At 49.9% G+C, this 10,702-nt stretch overlaps 1 protein-coding gene across 1 annotated transcript; it reads left to right on the top strand.

Moving 5' to 3' along the window:
• Nucleotides 1–2,803: 2,803 nt before the first annotated feature.
• On the top strand, nt 2,804–4,358 carry LOC144160842 (uncharacterized). Its single transcript, XM_077691974.1, has one exon. It carries the CDS (start codon nt 2,810–2,812, stop codon nt 3,947–3,949), a length of 1,140 nt encoding a protein of 379 aa, XP_077548100.1. The 5' UTR covers nt 2,804–2,809; the 3' UTR covers nt 3,950–4,358.
• Nucleotides 4,359–10,702: the final 6,344 nt, after the last annotated feature.

Raw genomic sequence — 10,702 nt, 5'->3', positions numbered from 1 at the left:
GCGGACTATTGGTGATGAAAAAGTTGTTGCCCGTCAGTCAGGAATGGCCAGGAGTCCAGATGATATTGACTTTCCGCCTGGGTTTGCTTTAGAGTGACTTTAAATTACAAGGGTCCAAACTCCAGCCTAAGAACATTCTGGGGGAAACTTGAGATTCTGCAATAGTGATTGGGCGCTTCCTGCGTATAAGAGATAAGACGCTAGCAAATGTTTCAGCAACACAAGTTGCCGATGTCTAAGATTGATGTATTAAGTTGAAGGTCGCGGTACTTTGCGACTGTGGCTTCATTGTTTTGACGATTACCTCAGTTACTGGCATTTATATAGGCGGCAACTCTTCTTTTCCATAAATATTTTTATGCGTTTGGCTTCCGGTTTGACGGCATCCGGGATGGAACATAGGGTTTATTATCCTCCCACGTGGTTGCGCCACACTTGAGAAGACGGGATCAGCTAAAATGCAATTTATTTAGACGAAAGCTAAGGGCAACAGTGGAAGGCCTATGTCGCTGCTTTGAACGTGAGCAGTGGCCTGTTGGAAATTAGATTTCTAGATTCATTGGCTCTTTTATTAAACTTTTGTCTGCTACGATTATAATTTTGGGCGGGCCATTTTTATTTGCAGGAAATACCGCCTTTCAGACTTGTATGCAGAATGAAGTTCTCTTCGGGTAAATTATTGCGTACTGTGTATGCAGTTAACTGAGTGTTTTTGCCGCAACGAAAAGCTGGTTAGCGCTACAGTGCCGACTTGTCTTCTAGCTTTTCGGCTATGTTGTGTTTTTGTGTTGTTCTGACCCTCACTAGCAAAATTACCTTAGACTGTCGCAGTATTGTTCAGCCCAAATCTGGTGGCGAGAGTTTGCCCAGTTCCTTTACTGAAGACCATCTATGCACACAACTGTTGATGACCCTTGCCAAGTGGGTTCACAACCCGAGGTGTATTAGATTGTACGAATTGACTGCGCGTGCGTGTGTTGGTCACCGCAGCTGACATGTTTTCTAAAATATTATGAATGCTGGAAAGGAATATTATTTGCGCCATATCTTTCCGAAAATACGGCTTGGAGACAACCACTCGAACAGGTGTTCTCGGCGGCGGCCGTCGCTTACTCATCGCACCTAAGCTCCAAGAGACTCCGAGTGTTTCCCCTTTTTTTGGGACAGCATTGACACGTCCTGGAGAGTGGAAGGCAGGACTTTGTCTTGTTTTTGTAGTCTTTTTGTGTTCTGGGCAAAGTACTTGAAAGGCTATTTGCCTGATGGCGCTTTGAAATAAATTTACTGATTCCCCTCAAGCGTCATTCATTACGTCGGTGGAATTGGATCCTGGTGTTACTTCGCTCTAGTCATTTAGTCACGCCAGAGTGGGGATCTTGTAATCGTCGTTACTCAGCTCGCCACTAAGGCAGTCACTCGAGGTTAACTATCGGCTCATTCGGCAACGCCAAGTAAGCTATCCTGCTCGAAAGCGGTTTACCAAGGTAAGTCCACGTGACGGGGTTGATGAAGCTCGGTAGACAACGCCTTCACCATTGTAAGAAAACACTTGCCTTTGATATGTATTTGTATCTGAAAATACGGTTCTGCGGACGTCCAAAGCAGTCCAGCACAGAGCCCTGGGAGCTAAAAAGGGACAAAATAAAAAAAATGCACAAAAGTACAAAGGAACAAAGGGAGTTGGGCATCCCTCACTAAGGACACACATAATGTTACTGCAAAGCAGTGTATGTCTAACCCCCCCGGTTTTCATTCCGGCGTCATCGATTTACTCGGCGCCGCTCCGGTGCTCGTCCTGCCCACCGTTGGCAGGAGTAGCCCTGTCACAATCATTTTCTTTCTCGACTCCACCCATGCCTCCTTGTAAAGTTGCGCATGCGGCAGCTGATGGCGATGTGCTGCTATGCGCTGACAAGTTGCACTGACAATTTTTACATATTGTGCGCAGCAGGAGCTCCAGTCTTCTCGGTCATGGCGCATTTGTACTGCGTCTAAGAAAGTGTACGCGTGATCAGCAAACGTACGACGGCATGTGCTACTCCGCTGCTACCTTGCAGTGCACCGGCGCCGCCAGCCAGCATGTAGCAAATTGTGTTCGAATCTCCTACGCAAATTTTCCGTGGTTCAGATTAGCCCCGCGCAAGGGAGCAGCGAGCACGTTGTTGCATATCCTGTTTGAACCTCCCGCGCAAATTCCATGTAGTTTGGATTAGCGGAGAAAGGAACAGCGTCTGGGGAACGTGTAGGAGGGGGGGGGGTGGGGGACGCTCCTTGGTGGCGATACATGAAGCATGTGTGAAAGAAAGGCAGTGAGAGAGATCACGCGGACACTAGGGCCATTCATTCCGTTTCTGCTTCGTTTTTGTGGCAAAATTTAAGTTGATATAGAATATTGTGAGACCCAGTGACTACGCTCCCAGTACTTTGCGTTATGTTACGGACGCTTCTTCGTAATCACCCACTATCATCAGTGCTAGCCCCGATGGGCTCGGCATCATCATCACTTGTAAATAATCATCATCACCGCTTGATCTTTTTCCTTGGCCCGAGCGTTGGAATAAACGGCCACGCAAACCGTCGTCTCTCAAGTGGTGGAGCGTGCGTCTTGGTCCCTCGTCCTCCATCTCTGAGTGTACCCCTGGAGCTCCGTTCGGGTCGTCGCCTGCTGCGAGACGCCATGCCTATGACAGCGGAACGTGCCACCGGAACCGGCAGTGGTACCGGCAGTGGAACCGGCAGCGGAACCGGTGGGGCGGGCTCAGCCGCCGTCCCACCGTACTTCGTCACCGGCCGCCAGCGGGATCCACCGATGTTCGCTGGCCTTCGTAATGAGGACGTTGACGAGTGGCTTGATACCTTCGAACGCGTCAGCGCCTTTAACAGGTGGGACGACCGCGCGAAGCTTGAAAACGTCTCGTGGTCCCTGGACGAAGTGGCCAAAACGTGGTTCCGGAACAATGTGCACCGCATTGATGACTGGAACGATTTCACCACCCAGCTGCGCCAGATTTTTGGTTCTTCCTCGGCCTGCTCAGACATCGCGAAAAAGAAGCTGGAGGGACGATTCCAACATCCTTGTGAGACGTACACGTCGTACATTGAAGATGTTGTGGCCCTGTGCCGAAAGGTCAACAAAGACATGACGGAGGCTGATCGCGTACGCCACATCTTGAAAGGGATCGGCCAGTTCGCCTTTAATGCCCTGGCCCTTCAGAACCCGACTACCGTTTCGGATGTGAGGACAACGTGCCAACGCCTGGACAACCTTCAGTCGCTCCGTCTCCAGCAGGGTACCATGGCCCGCAACAGCGGCGATGAGGACCTCCGAGCTCTAATACGCGAACTCATCCGGGAAGAACTTGACGGCCGCACCTCTGTGCACGTCTCTTCTACCAGTCCCTACTCGTCTACACCTAACCTGCGAGAGATCATTAGAGAGGAGCTTGCCGCGTGTACTCACGGAAGACTTCCCGCAGATCTTACCCCTCCTCCAGTCACGCCATCCTATTCCGAAGTGGCTGGCAGGCCGCCTCTGTCCGTGGCAGGCGTCCCCGCCCAACCAGTTCCTGGCTATGTGGCAGCGGTCAACCCGGTCCCTGGGCCGCAGCCTTACTATCCAGCATGGCGACCGCAGCGCCCTCAGCCCTCTTTCAACCGGCCGGTGTGTTTCTACTGCGGAATTCGCGGGCACATTTCGCGGTTCTGTAGGAGGCGTTTAATTGATGAGCGACGTGGCTACGACACGTACGAACGTGACCGACCAAACCTTCGTTACGACTACCGCCAGAGGGGTTACCCATCTCCGCCACGGCGGTCCTCTCCTCCTGCCACTTCCGAGTCCCCGACCAATTCTCGTGCGTCGCGACGTCGTTCCCCATCACCATTTCGACGATCTGTGTCTCCGCTTCGCCCTGTCGTGCATGACCCCACCCACCTCTCGGAAAACTAAGTCATGCAGTTTTTGGAGGGGAAACTGCATCTATCGGTAAATTAGCAACTCCTCCAGAACACCCATCGAACTTGTTGTTAGTATCAGTTGAAGGTAACGATATCGGAGCTTTGGTGGACACTGGAGCAAGTATTTCTATTATTCGAGCTGACTTTTGTAAGAGACTACGAAAGGTAAAAACCCCATACAGTGGCCATTTATTACGTGGTGCGAACGACACGTCCATCCAACCTTCTGCATTCTGCACGGTACGCGTTTCTATCGACGGGCTGTGTCATCACATTCAGTGTGCGGTGATCTCGGAGTGCCCCTATAAGCTTATTCTTGGGTGGGACTTTCTTTCGTCGACTTCCGCTGTTATTTGTTGCCGCACTCCTGCTATTAGCATCACAGACGTTCATCACTCAGCTGTCCCGGAAACAAGTACGCCTCGTCTGGTGCTACGTACCGATCACGTTGTGCCCGCCCGCCAAGAGCACATTCTTTCAGTTTCCGCTGACAAAATCGTTGACGGCGATGTACTGGCCATTCCGTGCGGCCGCCTCCTTTCACGAGGTCTTGCAGTAGCCGCTTGTCTGGTACGATTTTCCCGAGGGCGCGCCTTTATCCCTGTGCGTAATACAACCTCCGAAGCGGTTCTGCTCCCGCAAGGCTGTGCGATTGCTTCTGTTTCTGCCGACGACGTGTCCATCCTTCCGTCTGGTACTCTTTCCACAGGCAGTGGGCCTTCCACGACCGTTTCCTCTACGCCGTCTCTTGCGGTCACCATCGGTCCGGACCTTACCCCATCCCAGAAATCTTCAGTACTGGAACTTTTACACAAGCACCGTGCCTCGTTCGACACCCATTCAAAGTTCCTTCCTCGCACCCCTGCAGCTACGCATCGCATCAAAACTGATGGATCAACTATTGTTCACCGCCGCCCGTACCGAGTCTCCCCATCAGAACGGCAAGTAATTGAGGAGAACGTGAACGATATGCTGCAGCGTAACGTTATTCGGCCCTCATCCAGTCCTTGGTCTTCCCCAGTCGTCCTGGTGGAGAAAAAGGATGGTTCCGTGCGTTTTTGTGTAGATTATCGGGCCCTCAACAAAATTACCCAAAAGGATGTGTATCCTATGCCGCGGATCGACGACGCCCTGGACTGCCTTCAAGGAGCCGAGTACTTTTCGAGCCTTGACTTGCGTTCTGGTTACTGGCAGATACCGATGCACGAGTCCGACAAGGAAAAGACGGCGTTTGCTACTCCCGACGGTTTATATGAATTTAATGTCATGCCGTTCGGCTTGTGCAATGCCCCGGCAACTTTTGAGCGGATGATGGACTCAGTGCTCAGAGGACTAAAATGGAAGACCTGTTTCTGCTATCTTGACGACGTGGTTGTCTTTTCCTCGACATTTGCTGAGCATCTCCAACGCTTGGACGAATTGCTTACGTGCATCTCCAATGCTGGACTACAGCTCAACTCAAAAAAATGTCGTTTTGCGACCAAAAATATCAAGGTACTCGGCCATGTCGTTAGCAAGGACGGGATACGACCCGACCCCGACAAAATCGCTGCTGTTGTCGGATTTCCGCGTCCATGCCAACAAAAAGATCTGCGCAGTTTTCTCGGGTTGGCCTCGTATTTCCGTCGCTTTGTCCGGAACTTTGCCACCATTGCGGCCCCCCTCAACCAGCTCCTACAGTCCGGCGTAGCTTACGTTTGGTCGAATGAGTGCCAACAAGCCTTTGAGGCATTGAAAGCCGCCTTAACGTCTAGCCCGGTACTCTGCCACTTTGATGAAAGCAAGCCCGCTATCCTCCACACAGACGCAAGTGGCCACGGAATCGGCGCTGTTCTCCTTCAAAGTGATGCTCAACTCCGGGAGAGGGTCGTTTCCTATGCTAGTCGTTCGTTGACACCCGCCGAGAAGAATTACTCCATTACAGAACAGGAATGCCTTGCCATCGTTTGGGCTGTTCAAAAATTCCGGCCTTACCTCCATGGCCGTCACTTTACAGTGGTCACAGATCACCATGCACTATGCTGGTTATCCTCCATGAAAAACTTGTCTGGGCGCCTTGGTCGCTGGGTTCTCCGCCTCCAACAATATGATTTTTCCGTGACGTATAAGTCCGGAAAGAAGCATACGGACGCAGACGCTCTGTCTCGTTGCCCATTGTCTTCTCCGTCGACTGCTCTCCAGGAAAGCCTCGACCACGATGTCCCTTTGGCACCCATCACTTTCCCTAGCTCTGCTGGACACGGTGACTTGCCCTCGCTACAGCGAGCAGACGCATACTGCCGCCCCATCATGGACTACCTCGACGGCCGTGTGCCGCCTCCGACCAGCCGTGCACGTCGTCAACTCGCCAAGTTTCAACTCCTCCATGGTGTCCTTTACCGCCAAAATTACCATCCCAATGGCAACAAATGGGTCCCTGTAGTACCTGGTCCACTTCGACGTCGTATCCTCGAAGAATATCACGATGCAGCAACCGCCGGGCACCTTGGCGTCGCAAAAACATGCGAGCGAATACGTAGCCGCTACTTTTGGCCTGGCCTCTCTGCAGCTGTGGCCAAGTACGTCGGCTCGTGCGCCTCTTGCCAGCACCGCAAACGTTCGACTACTCCGCCGACCGGACTACTGCAGCCTCTTCCTTGTCCTTCGGCTCCCTTTGAGACCGTGGGCATTGACTTGTATGGGCCGCTACCTGCGACCCAATCTGGGTACCGATGGATAGTTACGGCTGTAGATCATTTGACTAGGTACGCCGAAACTGCGCCTATTCGCTCTGGCACCGCCGCAGAAGTGGCAGACTTCATCCTGCACAACATTATTTTGCGCCATGGAGCTCCACGCGTCCTTCTGAGCGACCGCGGCAGGGTTTTTCTCTCAACCGTTGTTGAAGAGCTTCTGCGTGCTTCGAACACGGCCCACAAAACAACGTCCAGCTACCATCCCCAGACGAATGGTCTGACTGAGCGCTTTCATCGAACACTGTCGGACATGCTCTCCATGTATATTAGTCCTGATCATCGCAACTGGAACGTTATCTTACCCTTTGTAACCTTCGCTTACAACTCCGCAAAGCAAAAGACTACCGGCTATTCACCGTTCTTTCTCGTCTTTGGCCGCTCCCCAACGATTACTTTTGAATCCAGTTTTTTCTACGCTCCTGTCGCCTCTGATGCACCATCGCATGAGCAGTACGTTTCGCGGCTCGCCCACTGTCGAGACCTCGCGCGACGTCGAACAGAAATTAGGCAGCACGAACGGAAAACCCGCTACGACGTGAAGCATCGCTCTGTGCGGTTCCGTCCCGGGGATGAAGTGTTGCTATGGACACCCGTTCGCGTCCCCGGACTGTGCGAGAAGTTCCTCCACCGTTTTCTTGGCCCATACCAAATCTTAGAAGAGACTTCTCCTGTCAATTATCGCATCACGCCGGTAACTCCGCCTACAGACCGCCGTCGCCGTGGCACTGAAATCGTTCATGTATCCCGCCTGAAGCCATTCAACCGCCGTACCACCGACTGACTCGCGGCCAGGAGGCCGCTTCCGCTCGCGGAGGGGAAATTATGTGAGACCCAGTGACTACGCTCCCAGTACTTTGCGTTATGTTACGGACGTTATGTTACGTTATGTTATGTTTCATTGCTTCAACTGAAGGAAAACCGGCCAACGGCCACTACAGAACTTAATGATGTAATTAGAGCGGTGACAGAACGTCGACAGCGAAAGGGAGAAAAATATTTTCAGCGAGTTTCCAAGTAGTCAAAACTAAAGCAACGTCACACTAACCGATGGCATTGCACTCCTTCGTCTCTGTCATCAATCTCGTCGCCTCCGTGGGTGGCCCCAGAGACGACGGAGAAATGAGATCTTCAAAAACCAGGTCTGAGTTTACTTTATTTTACAAAAAACAGTTTATACTTAGGTGCTTCTTTTAATACAATTTAACCAACCATCGTTCATGAATAATGTATAAATTTAACCTAACCAAACATGTCTCTTCTTAGTGATGTTATTTTGTGGTTAAGGGCCCTTCAGGTTTCCCTAGTTTCAGTCTGCTTAGAGGCTCGTGTGTGAATTTAAGTGACGTAGCATGGGTAATCGGTGTTGGTGTCGGGCACAACGTCGCTTTGCAACCACAATTACAAGGTAGATTTTCACGCATTCTTTTCGCTGTTTTGTCTAACAGGACCTATTTACAGCTAGGTACCTCTCTCACTAGGATCAATCGCAAGATATTTGTGTTTTGGGAGGACTATTTTTGTGCCCGTACTTTGCTTGATACCACTAACCAAATATTCTAGGCATTTACACTATGTTCTTCTAAAATATTGTTTCAAAAGTTTCGTCGAAGAATAATACGCTGCATTTTCTACAAAAACGAACATTATTGCCAGGCATAAAACAGTTTTAACAGGTCAGGAATCATACCACTGTCCTAAATTGTTCACGTCAATGTTAGTCATAATATATGTCGTAGCTGATACCAAGACCCACAAATTTGCCCAATGGTATGTGTTCAAAAACCCCTTGGCCCGCATTTGGGCGGCTTTACAACATTGGTGAAAGACATTAAATAAACCGCGTAAAAAACGTAAAAAACGCAAAACTGGTTTTGTGCACATGAAGTAAAGAAACTTTTTCGCGGCAAAAATTTCCAAAAGCAACATATACGTTTTTAGGCAAACATTTTTAGTGATGGTAAAAAACGGTTTTCGCATTGTGCTTTTTGAAAATAGATGGGATTGGTGATAGCAAATGTTACACAAAACATGTTTAACAACTGCGCGCGCGTCCAAATACACGCAAAACACCCACCGGATACTGCGACTGCATCTCATGTAAAAACTCGCTGCCGATTACCAGTCTATTGTTACAGTAGATAAATTTCTCAAGTAATGTGTAAAGCTGAGTGAGAACGAGCGTTTTAATTACAGTCCTTTATATTTTAGTGGTGATTGCTTATGCTTTAAAAGAATTACTTTGTGTCAGGTTTCAAGGTGTATACTTACTGTGCATCCCTGGAAGAAAAAGTTCTTTGCCTTTTAAATACGTCGCCAAGAAATACGAAACCATTTTTAAGGTAAATAAATTGGAATATGCAGGACAACTAAGACTCCTCTATTCTATTCAACGCATACGTATGGGTATGCTTTGTCGTGTCAATTGTAAAGCTTAAGAGTGTACTCTATATTAAAGTGTTTCATAGCAGGGACCACTACGGCGCCGATAAGGACGCACAGACCCAACGACAGCTCTGTCCCAAGGCAGCCGCAAAGTAACACATTCGACCCCGAGTACTACGGCAAACCTCTGCATATAAAGAAAAAGATCACCGGTACTGCCCAACACAACCATCAACTCGGTGAGTCTACTAGTTTGAAATTTTTAAAGCACCCAAAGTTTCCTGTGGCGGAATTGCCGTAAGAATATTGCTGAGAAAACTATCTGCCTCGTGTGTTCACGCATATATAGAGGCAACAGTAGTCCCTTCGTGTTACGCCATTCGGCAAGCGAGCCCTGTCAAAATGTATTGCTTTCCCTTCGGAGGAGCTACAATTGCTGATTTCAGGTAAATTACGTTAACACATGTTTATCAAGCGAAACGCGAGCTCACCGAAGACGTCGTTCTCTGTCCAAGGCAACGACGGCCTTCGGCTGCCTGACCTCAGCCCGCCCGCAAGTAGGAAACGCTCGCTCCTTAGCTGGATTGCTTTTCGAACCATAGTGCAGGTTACGCGAGCTTCTTTTCTTTGCGCTACGTGAGATTTCTTTCCTAACACACTAGGTAAGCGCACTGCGTCAGGAGAACGCCCAACTGAATAATGACACCACCCAGAACTCCAATCTGAAGGCTTTGGCGATTTCCTGTCTCCAACACGAGGTGCAATAGTTCCATGATGCACCTGCCAAGCAAGAAAATATTATGGCAGCTACTTAGCCCAAGCCCTCTTCTGCGTGCAGCAACGCAAGAACAACAGCGCGTCAGAATGTGCTTCATGCTCAGCTTCCCTGCTTCTCCCACAACGAATTAAGCCTCTTTTCCTAAAGAATATTTACATCACACGCGCCGACGTGTTCGTGATGTAGCCGCCGTCGGATCGAAACGTTACAATATCCTCAGTGTCCCGCATGATACGGCAGGAAAGGCATTCCAGTGTAGCGCTTGCGTCCGGACACCTTCTAGAACGGGGCACCTTGATCAATATTGGTGACGGTGTTGGCGACACCGCGTACTCCGAGCCCCGATACTCACGCTGTAACCGACCGGGCTAATGAGGTTTAAGGTGAAAGGTAGAAACCTTAAACGGTGGCCGTTGGAGACCGGGTCAAGCTCCGGTGGATGGGCTCCCTTTCTGTTTACCAGGCTGGGAGCTCCGGGACTCCTTCAGCTATCAGGGTTAAGGCTAGCAAAGAAAGTACCACCATCCCCTGTTTTGATACATGCTGTATGGGTGTTTCAAAATGCGCCAAACCCAATGATCGGCACCCTAAAAGGCGCCGCACTGAAGTATCCTATCCACCCCTTCCGACTATGACACTTCCAAAACTAGAAAACTACCCAAACTTCTTGATCATTGAATCTCTTGAAGGCACCAGGTGTATTGCTTCACAGTCCGTGTTTTTGATTTCGAAGTTTTTAGAAATTATTATAAGAGAATCCTATAAAGCTAAGAAGCAAAGAACCGGTAATATCTTGGTCTCAGGGCGTGGTCTCGGAGCCAGATCTAGCAAACGAAACAGAGGCCGATCT

The sequence above is a fragment of the Haemaphysalis longicornis genome, unplaced genomic scaffold, assembly GCF_048455015.1.
Source record: "Haemaphysalis longicornis isolate Haplotype H1 unplaced genomic scaffold, Haemaphysalis longicornis Haplotype H1 scaffold_11, whole genome shotgun sequence".
In the NCBI taxonomy this organism is placed as follows: domain Eukaryota; kingdom Metazoa; phylum Arthropoda; class Arachnida; order Ixodida; family Ixodidae; genus Haemaphysalis; species Haemaphysalis longicornis.
The sequence above is the reverse complement of the archived record's forward strand: the minus strand, read 5'-3'. Positions and strand labels throughout refer to the sequence as shown.